General features: G+C 35.4%; 1 protein-coding gene across 2 annotated transcripts in view; it reads left to right on the top strand.

Annotated features, from left to right (window-relative positions):
* Su(Tpl) (Suppressor of Triplolethal) overlaps positions 1-14,446 on the top strand; it is a 404,282-nt gene that overhangs the window by 374,613 nt on the left and 15,223 nt on the right. Inside the window, exon 9 of one of the 2 annotated variants that reach the window (XM_081733410.1) lies at positions 12,908-13,079. In XM_081733410.1, the coding sequence (XP_081589536.1) occupies positions 12,908-13,079 (172 nt within the window). Of the gene's footprint in view, positions 1-3,685; positions 3,942-12,907; positions 13,080-14,446 lie in introns of those variants that run through there. The other variant, XM_081733411.1, reaches the window with a different exon arrangement.

Here is a 14,446-nt window from a genome sequence, read left to right as displayed (position 1 = left end):
CGTCTATTTTGTGAGTCCTTGAATAAAGAGTTGAAAAAGAAACTCATAAATTGCTTTATGTGGAGCATTGTATTTCGTAGGCCATTGGATAAAAGTAATGAAAAAAACTAGAAATGAGGATGCGGAGAAGAATGGAGAGAATTAGCTGTGTAGAACGAAAAACAAACAATATGTGGGAAATGGTTGGGCAGCCAATAACAATTTTAGATATAATTGAAAAAAGGAAGAAAACCTGGGACATTGGCTGTATCATGAGGGACGTGTTGGAGAGCATGGTCGCAGGAAAAAGAGGAAGGGGACGAAGAAGGCTACAGTTGGACGATATCAAAACAGAAAATTCGTACGTGAAGACGAAGAAGTTAGCTGAGAATTGGAGCATGGAAGCTTCTCAGTTTCGGTAAGTGACCTACCAATAATGGCAGAATACCCATCATGATGATGACTACGAGTACTTATAAGGCATGAGCGTCTTCATTCAGAACATGAAGATCAAATGGAGATAACAGGTCCTTAAGAAAGAATAAACCACTTGATTCAGGAAGCAGTCAGAAAGATTTAAGTTGCAATGAAAGAAGCACATCACAAATTCACAAGGGATACAAGAAAGAAAAAAAAGCCACATTTCTTACAATCACGAAAACCCTTTTCTATTTTTCTCGACAGCGCCAGGTGCTGTACGTCGCATCGGTACTAATTGCCAGATATAAATTCTTATGACGACGATCTCTCATAAAACTAAAATCGACGTTGTCTATAGCTTCATGACAGGAAAATAACTGGAACGTTTGAAATGTATTTTTGAACATGCTCGTACTTCGAACATTTCTTTATGTCTGAGTAAAATACGTGTACTAAGGGGAAGAGAGGGGTTAAAAATTTGTGCCGAAAATTAAGCATGTCACAAGCTTTTCATGTCAGGAAGATGAAACTCAGTATATAAACTCCTTATTAAAAATAAGTGATCAACTATCCCAACATTTTCGAAAATTACCCTTCTAACGGGAGAAGGGAAATTTCTATAATATTTTCGACGACGTTGTTTGTCTTATTATCACGGGAAACCGGCTGAATCGTTTGAAATGAATTTCGGAATGTAGTTACCACTTGACTCGAGTGGGTTTTCTCATGTTACTTATATTAAAATGCGTATCCAAAAGTTTGGGAGGGGGAGAGGGGTCAAATATAACTTACAATTTTTTAAATAAACCTGTTGTTCCTGTGCGAAGAACGAACATTTCAGCTAATTTGTTTAAATAAAATAACAAACAGAACTGAGATATTACAATCATTCATAGTATTAGCTAACGTTCATATTTCATACATATCGGATATGTTGTAACTTAATACATTTTCTGACGTGAAAGTGATGCGGTATTAGATGAAATTGATGCTGAAGTATACACACTAATCAGTGTTTTCATTATGACACTAGCAAGATAATAATGCATAATTGATTAATATAATATATTTCAAAATGGAGGACCCCCGCTAGGCCTAGTGGCTAGCACGCATGCCTTTGGTGTGCGTGGTCTCGGGTTCGATTCCCGATGGAGGTACAGTTGAACGAAAAAAAGTTGTTCGGATTCCACTATAATCACTAGATCCCGTCTCCCTTAGCCCCCCAGGCATAATCGTGGGACGTTTAATTCAAACAAACCAAACCAAACCCAAAATTATGATTAATTTTTCTATCTATCTATTATATATATAATATAAAATAATATAAAATTGAAAGTGACTATTTATGATGTCATAACTCTGGAATCATCGAACCGATCTCCATCAAATTTTCAACATAGATGACGGTCGAGCCTGAAATGGGTTTTACTATTTACTGTGATGGTGCAGTTTAGGAGAGGGAGGATATATATATAAATGATCGAAAATGACCGATATTAGTGTCGAATGCATAGTTTTCGGGGTTGCTGAGAAGAACAGTGACACTTCAGATGCCGTTTAAATCCAAATTCACCCTTTTATGTCCAAAATGAAACGTATTCTCCCGTGCAAAAAACTGGTATTCTGTTAGTACCGGTATTGTATAAAGAAAAGACATATCAATAGACAGATCATATTGAGCTGAACTAAATGGCATGGTCGACAGTAAATTTCGATACGTAGTTTTCTAGAAAATTGAAAAAATAAGGCATGGCGTTAAAATGCGTCGTTCATGCATTTGATTGTTTTTATCATTCTGGAGTAGATTATTTATCTGTTTATGGACTTTATGGGGAAAATATCCACTGTTAAGTATTGCATTGTATCTATTGCTGTTTGATTTCTCGAAAAGTAACTCATACTTTTAACAGTGACGCATACTTTTTGTAATGTGTGTGAAAGAATGATGGTACAGTGAAAATTATTCAGACGCGAGTAATCGAATGACCAAGTATAGTGTCACGTTTCTTACCTGTAAAAAGTCGACAGTTTATAATGCAAGTTACATTATGTTTGATATAGATTTCTGGATGTTGAATTAATATTATTAGTAGTAGTAATAGTAATAGGGCTCGGATTTATATGAAATAAAACACCTAAAAACACTAAAAAGTTAGAAAACATACATTGAAATAAGATAGTATGCGCGTAAGAAACACTAGTCACCCGTTTTTAATGTATACTGGGTAAATTTGCATAATGCACTGTTAACTGCATTGCTTGAAATCCACTGATTTAATAGAAAGCTTCTTCTGCTTTCCTTTACATAAGTTCACAAAATAATACTTTTTTAATGTACAAATTCTGAAACTATATGCAACACAAACTGGTGCAACTACTAAACAAAGTAATTCTTTGACTGATATAGAGTTGAGTAATGCAGGGAAGTTGTGACTAAACCCTTCTCCGTAACCCCGAATGTTCAGTCTATGAGTGGTAACCGTGACGAGGATTCTTTTGATATAAATACGTGCGAGCATATTTACACTTTTGACGTGGTGAGTTAAAGGTATGCTAGAAAAGTGCAATCTCACTCAGAGAGTATGAAAAAGTATTTCTTCAGGAATGTGTAAGGCCACGTTAAATGAATCTTGTAGCTTAAAAAAAAAAAAAAAAAAAAAAAAAAAAAAAAAAAAAAAAAAAAAAAAAAAAAAAACCGATCTTTTTATTTACTGTGTACATATTACAACTTCTTGAAATCAAGAAAGGTATTTCCACCCATGCAGCACTGCACTGTAGTGGACAAACAGTGAACCTCATTAAAAACGTGTATTTTGGCGCACTCCCCCTCCCTGTCCAAAAGAATCCGTTGTTTCGAAAGCGGCAACACTGTTTTTTCCTTTATGTCAGCGGGAGGGCGATAACAGGTAGCAAGCAAGACGTCCCAGAAAGTTGCACACTGTTCGACTCCTTGCAAGATGGAAAAAATGTTTTATGACCCTTTCAAGACTATGTGTACGTGGTGAAATATGGTAGTGTTTCAAGATTTTTTTTTATGACAGCTACAAGTTCTGCTAACGTGGCAATCCCCTTTAATACACACGAAACCACCGATTCAGAGCGTCAAGATTATTAAAATTATTCGTAGCTTCAGATATATGCAGGAATATGCGAATAATTTTAAAATAGGCACTTATCTTGCAAATATACATTTGTACTTTTAAAAAAATCCGGGCCCTAATTTTCAGTTATCATTTTGTTACAAATGAGAAATAAAATTCATACTTTTCTCTTTCTTTCTTTTTAGTAGTTAAGAACTTTGGTAATTAACAATTTTTCATTAATGACAGTTTACTGATTCGATTGGCATACCATTCACATACATGGAACTCATCTGGGGCGACATTCTGAAGAGTATTTTTGCTTCTACCTTGCTTTTATATGTCCACTTTTATTGAATTATCAAACACAGAGTTAAAATTAAGTATTTTTTCCTTTAAAAAAATATTATTATAGAAATGTATATTTCTGTTATCTTAAAATAAACTTAAATCTCTGTGTTTCGTTATGTGTTTTTATTTTGTCGCTCTACGTCATTTATATTTCATATACATTGTTCAATGGCAAACAAGAGCACACAGCTTTACTTCTACATAAGTAAAGAAAGCAAGAATTTATATTTATTTATCAAGTTTAACAGTGTAGCATTGTGAAGATTAATATTTGAGAAGTATGAATGATATGAATAGAAGTTCAACTGTGTCTTAAAAAGTTCCGTAACCTTTTCGAGACATGGTCATTTTTGGCGTTTTCGTAGACTTTCAGTTAATGAATTATAACTCAAAGACTATTGACTCAAAGACGATTGATATGGTTAAGACCTTATTTTTTTTAGAAGGATGTGGCAAATTTAGGGCGTAAATTTTATTCTAGTGTTGCCAACGGGAGGGAATTATGAAGGGAAATGTAGGGGTGAAAATTCAGAAAAATTTCCTAACCAAATTTTAAGATTTTTGGAGCTGGCACCACTGTTGCTATGGGTTTAAATCACCTGAAAAAAAATCTTTTGTGTGTCGACAAAGTACAGCTTAAACGGGAAATCGTTGGCTGCCATACAAAGACAGACAGACCAAAAAAAAAAAAAAATAATGTACACGAAATTTTTACACTTTCCCGCTTCAGAAGCAAAAATCAACAGTTATGCAGGTGCTGCAGTTTCCCTAATTGAAACTTTCTGTGGTGCGTTGTGTTGGCCAAACACGAGGCTTTCAGATACTTCTAAGTTTGTTTCAATGTGGCTAACAAGAGGGAAATTGTAAAGGAGAAAACTAGGATATTTTCCGAATTTTCACCTAAAATCAGAAATTAAAATTTTCTGTGGCTGGAAGCACTGTTACCAGACAAGCTCAGACTATCTTAAAATAAACTTTGGTACACCGCTATTATATCCTAGAAATATCATGACTATATCTAATAAACTAAGCATATCATTAAAGAATATCTCATTCTACCTAAAAGAAAATCACAATTATCTACTTTTAACCTCAACTGTACTTCCCCTAATTATCCTATTGAAACTTTTTATAGTGCGTTGTGTAGGGTAAATACGAGGCTTTCAGATGCTGGTACGTTTGTCTCGATGTAGTCAACAAGACGGAAATTTAGCCATCAAAAGTTCTTAAAAAAAAAATAGGACTTTTCCGATTTTTTCCCCTAAAATAGGGAATTAAAATTTTCTGTGGCTGGAAACAATGCTACTAGATAGACGCAAAACTATCTTAAAATAAACTTTGGTACACCACTAATATATCCTAGAAGTATCATGTCGATATCTAAGAAACGAAGCTTGCAATTAAAAAAGTAGATTATTAGAACCTAAATTCAAATTTTTCGTGTGCGTCCCTAGTTACCCACTTGTAACAATCTGTACTTGCTGTTGTTCAGTAAGGACTGATGTTCGATTGGCGTAAGTTGACTTGCGTTCGTACGTATACATACAAATTTATAAACATAAATTTCGAAAATTTAGAAATTTTGTGACTTGTTCAAATTTGTTAAAAAAAATGTTTTTATATGGGGTATATACCTGATAAGATCTACGTAGATCTTTCTAAACGAAGGAAGTTTTATTGAAAAAACTTTAAAAAGCCAGGATTAACTGTGGTCCAATCACATTTGGCATAGAAAAAGTAATCCCAGTATCTTAGGATTAAGGAAGTGGCACCACCGTTGGTGCCTCTTTGGCCACCCGGTCTCAATAGGGTTAATGAAGAGTCATTTTTTCCGCTTTCGGTATGAGACAACGTGGTTAGATTAATAGTGGGAATGTAAGCGGTTGGAAGGTTCTTATCTCTCCTATTACCTCATTCTTATAAGGGGATGTTAGGCTCCAAACTAGTAATCCAATAGTTAACACCAAACAGTGAAGACAAAGAATACTAAACTAATAACTTTCTGCTAAATACCTAATTAAAGAATGATTTGTTTGAAGGACATAATAGAAACAACAATGCACTTAAAGCTTCCTTAATTTCGCTGGCTGTACTGCATTATCAGGCAAATTAAGGAAGAGGTTTTCTTTCTCTTTGGTAGCGAAGTATTTTGTGTAGTTACCAAACGTTCATTAATGACAGTTTTACGAAACTGTTCTGGGCCCAGGGCCCTCATTGTTTCATACATCTTACCCAACGTAAACTGGAATTGTTTAGTACATTTTAACTTCATCGAAATTCCAGTGCTTTGAGAGGTGGGACTCGTAATTCTCATCCTGGTGAACTTACTTCTACTATTTACCTCATCGTCGTAATTAGGTTGGCTTAAATAAATAATTAAAAAAATATATATATATTATACATAGTTATACGGCATTGATTGATTATGTATACATAGTTATACGTAAATAATCGTATTTATGAATATACTAAGTTAAGTCACGATGGCATATTAAATAGAATGTAGAGTGAAAATAAAGGATACTAGAAATCTTACGAAACATTAAAAGATGATAATTAAATAAACTTCATATTAAATACTTATATTAAGAATAAATACAACCTTCATCAGAAAAGTTCCAGGACAAAGGTCGTAAAAAATAGACAATTGCACTTACCAAGTATGAAAGTAGTCCCCTTGGCTATCTATACACAATTGTCAACGTTTCTGGAGGTCTTACAAGCAAGCTTCAACTGCGATGCTTGTAAGCTAATTTGTTACAGCCCGTTGGATGTTTGCGATATCTTGATGAAGTTTCCTTTCAGTTGCCTTTTCACTCGCTGAAACAAGAAAGAAAAAAAAATACAAGGTGAGAGGTCGGGTGAATATGGCGGATGTGGGATGGCAGTAACAAAATGTCTGGTCAGGTACTTGTTAACAGATAAAGCAGCATGGCGTCTTCCATTATCATGCAGTAAGAACCAGTCCTGAGAATGCCACAAATCAGGGCGGCGACGTCGAATTGCTTGTCGCAAACGTTTCAAAACTAACATGTAAAGAGTTTAGTTCACTGTTTGACTTGGAGGAACATACTCATAGTGAACCAATCCTTGACTACCAAAGAATGCGATCAACATTGTCTTTGTTCTCGAAGGTTGTCGTTGGACGTGTAGCACCAACTTCCTGCAATCATTTTTGACACAAATGTGGGATCACGTCTGGCTCCATCCAAGAGTTCTGCAAAACTACTTCGTCTTTCCTCTTTCTGTTCGTCTGTTAGTGAGTGAGGGATGATTTTTGCATAAAATTTCAGTTTCCCTAACTCTTCGCGTAAGATATTATGACACACGTCACGATTCAAATTCAGTTCTTCTGATATCGTACGCACAGGTACATGACAATCTTCTTGCAATAACTGCCTCACACGCGTCACGTTTGCATCGGTATGTACTGTAGACGAGCGACGAACTCTGGGATCGTCTTGCACTGAATCTTTGCCTCCACGAAACCTTTTGTGCCACTCGGAAACACGACTTCTTGAAATTACTTCGCCTGTATATGCTTGCTTAATTATATCCCACGTTTCACTAGGGGTTTTCCTGAGCTTAATGTAGAACTTAATATTCACTCTTCGCTCACATTCAGCATCCATTGTGTCACCTTAACTAATGCGACAGAAACCCAAACAGTGTGTTGCTAAGCACAGCCTTGCCACCTAGTGAGTTTGCGCAGAAACACGGCCAAGGTCATGTGAAGTAAGAACACATACCAGGTAACATAAAAACAACATTTGTTCCTTTTTAGTGTTGCAAACTCAGAAATAAAAGATGTCCTTATTACAATGGTTGTGCGAATGTGCTATAATACCAACTAAATCAAGGTACAGAGGAAGATGCAATTCCGTACCACGAGGAATGGTCTATCTATCTTATTCCAAACTAAACTATACTAACCTGGAAGGAATTTTAATCTAAGTACACAGTTCTGTGTGAACATTAAGTACATGTAGCTATTAATATCTCTACCTACAGCTATATTTAACTACCATTGTCTCTAAATACACGTATATCCAGTATTACGTACTTGGGAACTTCCACCGTAGGAAATCTTGTTGTCCGTTTGGAAGATTACAACCACCACCTTAATAAACAATGATATTTGGAAGCAATTATAAAATGTCCATGTGTGTGTGTATATAACGTTGTATGTTATGTACTATTGTGTTTGGTAGTAATAATAACGTTCTCTTGCAACTATATTTCTGATGTAAAGTTTTGTTTATATATTTGCCACTTGATTTAGTAAATTATAAGTTAAATATGATCCGGTGTTTGTAATGAACGGTTTCACTTTGTGGCAGATAACTTTTGTTCCGGCGAGTCTCAATGATCATGTACGGCCAGATGCTTCTTGTTTAAATTTCCTCGTCGCCTCGCGTACACTACTCTGCAAATGAATGTGGTAGTGGGGCCTCAGTGTTATTAATACATTCGCTTGCGACAAGACGACACCAAAACACTGCAGAAAAATTACTATGATATCTTCCAATTCGAGCTAGGAAGAAAGTGGAGTTGGTCACTTTGAGGTTTCGGAACTATGCTAACCGTCATTTGTAGGCTTCTGAAATCCCACGAACTCAATGCCCTAATGAGCAGAGATGTTCGAAACGGTTCAGTCGGTCTTGAGCTCAATAAATCAGCGCGAGGCAGCATGTGCACGAGTCCTAGAAGTGGATAGCGAACCCTAATGAGGCTATTGAGCACTAGCACGATTGGGTGTGGAGGCCTTATTAAAGATTATGACCACTAAATACAACCAAGAAATTTTGGCATTTCAATCTACGTAGTATACTCCAAGTCTCTGCAAAAGTTAAACAATTTTCTTCAGTTATGAAAATTCTATAACCTGGTTAGACACCGGATGTCCAGAACTACGCAATTTGTTGATACCTTTAAAACACTACTTTCATAATTCTAGTTGCTGAGAATTGCCTTAACGTCGTTGTTATTGTTTTAGAGAGCTGGGCTTACACTAGAAGTGCTGACGTTACTTTGGTCATCTGATCAGTTTCGACTGCGATCGAGCAAAGCGTCATGTGTTGTTTACAGTTAACGGGGAATCTAGGTTACCATCAACAGCTCGTTTCTCAGCACGGCAGCCAAAAATACAATTTTTGTATATTAGAGACTGTTCTATTAGTTATGTAAATATTCGATAAACAATTAAATTTATAGGCCAGTTGTGAAAATAAGAGTTTTAATAAGGAGTGTTCTTCTGAAAGTCTATGTATTGAAACTGCTGCGTCGATGAACATTGTATTTTTAGTGAAACTACTGTATTTAAAAGTGGATTTCATATACATCCCAGCATTAAAAACGATTACCGGAAACCTTGGAAGGCGCTAATGTAATCGAATATTAATAATTGTTTCAAATTAATAAGCAGTAAATATTTTATAAGGAATGACATAATAGTGGATAATAATAATAATATAAAAAGGTAGAGAGAAACAGGATAGTAATATTACATTAAACTCAAACGCCAGGTTACAATAAAATATTAAAACTATAAGTATTATAGGGAGCTAGCTTGTTTACCAGCGGGGGCTGAGGTAAAGGGAGAAAAAATTCAATAATCTTTCTGCCTGACTCTTGCAATACTCCCTTACCCTCCTTCTATATGTCAGCGTTGCCAGGGTTAAAAATTTGTCACATGAATGTCATTCTGAAGAGTTAGTGTGAGTTGGCTATTTGTTGTGTGCTGTTGTGGTTGCGGTTTTGTTGCTTATTATTCATTTGACAATGGCTTCACAGCGTAAGAGAGGGAAAACTATACACAGCGAAGCTAGAGAAGCAATAAGGAAGGCCATAGTGCAGTGTGACAAAGAAGCGAGGGAGAAAAAACTGAACCATTTGTTATCACAGCCTAATTTGCGTGTGTCCACGTATACAGAGATCTTCGATAGGGATTGCATAATTGCATAAACTCTTTGAATTAAGTGAGTATTAGCTGAATTTTTTCACAGCGCACTGGCAACCCTGCCCAGGACCATCGAGTGACCGTTTCTTGGCGACGGGGTGGAGAACCTGCCAATCAACTCTGAATTCCTCAGCCTCGCATTAAAGCTAGCTCCCTATAATATATACTCACAATATATTCTTTTTGAGCAGAAGATGCCAATATCATTTTGTTAAATTGTATAGAGTATATGTATTATTAGCTTAGTAATTGCCAATTATGGAATAAAATTCGAAAAAGACAGAAGTCAATCCTTTTTAATAATAATAATGTTATCATTTCTTGTACGGTGTAGAATGGAGGTGTAACGAACCAAGTTCAACATTCTTTGTAGTGCACGAGGAGAATCATCAGTTAAGGGCAAGTTTTGTGTTTTTGATTAAGTTATTTTAGACACATCTGATTTTTCATGTTAGCTCAATTTATTTGAGAAAGGCCCTCAGCTGGTAATTCTAGGATAGCGAGCTCGGACTCTTTAGTGAGCGCGAGACGAGAGTGAGAGCCCCATTTAGGATAATTAGCCAGAACTGACGTAAATCTCAGTTGCAAGATGCCAATTTGTACTATTGAGGCGTAGTATCACACGTACAAATTAGCATCATACCATTTTCTATTGAAAAAAACTTTCTATCAGAGCTAAGGTAGTTTATATAAGATTTGTAAATTAGTCAGTCCGAATCTTATTAATTGAAGTGTCTTCGATAGATGTATTTGATACATAACCCTTGAAAAAGAAGTTTTGTTTCATATCACGGAGAATTGTACCATTTGTATCACTTCCCGCGACCGTGTTGTGTCGTTGCATGAGTTTTCAACAGGTTCTACGTATGTAGGAAATTAATGATAAACGTCATGTTATTAGTCAATTTTTGGTTAATACATAAAATTTACTATTAATGTATTGGCACTCTTGCAACATCCGACTGGTGACTACCACGCATGAATCATACATCAAAAGCTAAAAAACTGGTATCATTTCCGAACAAACAAGATGAAAACGCATTATAGAAATAAATATAGGTCTTTATTTTATATAAGATGTATTTGGAGAAATTTTTATTTTTTGCATTCACCACATTGGAAAACTGCGGGATGTTAGTGACTTACCATAGATTAATTTCGAGCTAAGCACGGCACATTTAGTGAGAATGTTGATGAGATTATCGTATTACTACTATACACATATACAGAATAATACTGATAGACATCTGCTAACATGTCTACCGTTTTCATTTTTCTTAGCCATAAAGATCGTGCCATATAAATGGTATTAGTGAAATGATAATATTTTTATAATTAGTTAATCATAAGGTATATATAGTCTGGAGCAAGTTTAACCAAACTTGGTACATACATTACTTACAGTCTGGAAAGCAGTATGGAGAAAAAGACCTTCTAGCACACGTAGGGGGAGTGGAGGGGTGACAGTAATCGAAAACTATCGATATTAATGCCGAATCTACAATTTTCGGGATCGCTGAGATGAATTGTGGCACCTCCAATGGCATTGAAGTCCAAGTTTAGCCCCAATTAGCACCCAAGGTGGTGAATAGAAAAATACTTATATTGTTGACACTCTGGGATCGCTAAATTGATTGGTAACAATCCAAATGACGTTCAAGTTCAGCTTCCAATGTGGGTAAGACGACCTAGCGTTTATAGGGTATGGAAAAGGGGAAACTTATAATAAAAGATTATTGATATTAGTATTTAAATGAATAGCGACACGTTTGATGCTGTGTAAATTCATGTTCAGTCCCCATTAGTACTCTTAGAGAGTGTGAAGGAACTGATATATAATAATGGAAAGTAACCAATATTGGTGTCAAATCTATAGTTTTTTCTGGTCGCTGAGACGAATAGTCACATTTCAGATACCAGTAAAGTTCAGATTCAGTCGCCATAGGCATTGAAGGATGAGAAGAAATTAAAAATAAAACGTATAAGATGACCGAGATTACCGTCTTCCATCGTTGATGACTGTATTTTCGGGATTGCTGAGCTGGGTACTAATCCCGATGGCATTTAAGTCCAAGCTTAAGCAATAACGGGCATTTCAGCTAACTCTAAAATTTACATGGGGAACGATCCTAACTAAGATTTAAATCTTAAAAAGATTTTTAACTTGATACATTTTTCATTATATAATTTTTCAAATTGCAGTGAAACTTCTATATAGTGAACAGTAACGGGGAACGTAAAATTGTCCACTATTCGGAAAATGCTTAGGGTACAACACAGGAAATATTACTGCAATGTACACACAAGTTTGGGCAACATTATATTGCTGTTTATTTTCGTACGTAATGGATAATAATGCAGTTTTCTAAGTGGAGTAAAAGAATATTGAAATACATATACCTGTACTACCTAACACAAGCACAAATTCAAACCGCCGACCAATGTCTCTCACACATACATTGATGATCTGAACTTTCTCACTTACTGCTAATCGTTTGCGTTGCTGATACATCTTGGCACATACACTCAACACTGACTTCAGAAGATACAAACTGAATTCCTTCAGACTGTACTGTACTCAATGCCTGCGACTTGCAAATGGATCACTTGTAGCCAGACCAAAGTAAAATGCACAAGACGTCATCTCATTGTTCAACCAATGTTCAAAATTGCTACTAAACAATATGCACTTTAAAAGAAAAAACTAAACTCAATAGAAACGAAATACAATACCTGAACAATGCGCGATAACGTTAGAAATATTACCCGCCGTTGTTCGAAATTCCAGATAATAAGAGAGTTTTATTCCTGGCTGTCGGTTATTGAGAATGTCTGCTATTCAGAGTAACTTTTCCATTATACCGAATGATTTTTCTGCCGGGGAATTGAAAAGTGGCCTTTATTTAGAGGTGTCCATTAGAAGTTTCACTGGATATTTAATACCAGGATTTCGTGCAGGATATTTTTATTTTTTCATTAAAAATATATCAGAAAACTTGTACATTTTGAAATTGTATAATATTCAGGCCAATAGGATAGTTCAATTGTTGCTTGAAAACATGGCATTGCTTTTTAAAGTTTCACGATTATATAAAATATATTTTTGTTTTTATTACAGAAGTTATACAACAATCCGAACAGCAGAACAAAGAAGTCGGTATAAAGCCGATTTTAATGCACATTACACCGAATATCGAAATTTGCATGCTGTAGTAGAAAAAGTTTCCAGGAAATTTGCTGAATTGGAAGAAAGGTTAAAGCAAGAAGAACAAGGAAGCAGTGGATGGAGGGTAAGTAACCAAATCTTTAACAAACTCTCTGATTTGATAATAGTTTCATATAGATGTAGGACAAAGCTAAGTCAGTCGAATGGATTTGGAAATCTCAAGCTCAGCTAATGACCATTTTAATTTAATATTTTCTACTTCCATATGAATTAGGTAACATAATGATATGATCATTGTGTGCTGATCTTTATCGGTATCCTGGAAATGTGGAATTCAGTTTAAGTTTAGACATCATCATCATCATCAATCTTCCATCCATCCTTTCTTACTTGCTTTCTTTGTCCTTCTCTTTTCTTGCTTATTATTATTATTATTATTATTATTATTATTATTATTATTATTATTATTATTATTATTATTATTATTATTATATCTTATCCCTGTATAGCAGCATGGTTAGCACTTAACGATTTGTAGTGAAAGCACAGAATTTCTGTGTTGACCCAGCATCGTGAAGCAGTTGGAGTTACTTGTGTCAAAAATTGTTGAATTTCGGTATATAAACTTTTTTTATAATTTATATCCAATTAAATGCTCCCATATGATGTTTCATATATAAAATGTATCAAGTAATACTGTGTAAATAGTATACATATACAATAACTTTCGTAGTTTCACACTTACCCACACTGAAGCAATATGCTAATACAACAATACACCATTATCCATGAATAAGAGAATAAATTCCACGTACCTAACGCATGTTTCTTTTATGTTTCTTTATTTTCATGGCTATTTCAGCAATCTGGCATTATCTGAGAACTTTTAACCCTTGAGCATTTGAATCGAGTCTTGACATGATTTTTTTCTGTTGGTTTGCAAACACTACTACTTAAAGACAATGCTGAAAACCTATATCTCAAAATTATCACAATTGAAATACACTCGTAAACCGTGGTGAACCATAAACACATTTTTGGCAGATCTACACTCAGTTTCACATCTTCATAGAGGAGTATCAATCACTATATTAGAACAATGGTTATTAAATAATTGCTAAAACGTTTTCGATAAGTATGAAAATTTTATAAGGGACTCCGTAGGCCAGTGGTTAGACCGTTGGACTCACGTCCGTGTGGTCTCAGGTTCGATTCCCGGCCGATATTCTCCCAATTTTAGCATCCACCCAGCGTCGTGAGGCAAACTGGGTAGTCATGTGAATAAAAGACGTGGCGGCCACTTGGTCTAGAAAGCTCCTGATATGCGTGTTATAGACGGCGACGCAACGCATTGACCACGTTTTAGTCACTAGGTTGGACATAGTTCAGCCGGTCGCTAACAGATGGCATTGGAGCGGGCTATCACGCCACTGGTTAGGTTAAGTTTTATAAAAACTTTTGTGTATACGAATATAGTTAGCTATTTATTGT

The sequence above is a fragment of the Thermobia domestica genome, chromosome 12 (genome assembly GCF_964235325.1).
Source record: "Thermobia domestica chromosome 12, izTheDome1.hap1.1, whole genome shotgun sequence".
NCBI classification, from domain to species: Eukaryota; Metazoa; Arthropoda; class Insecta; order Zygentoma; family Lepismatidae; genus Thermobia; species Thermobia domestica.
This window is presented reverse-complemented; position numbering and strand designations above follow the sequence as displayed.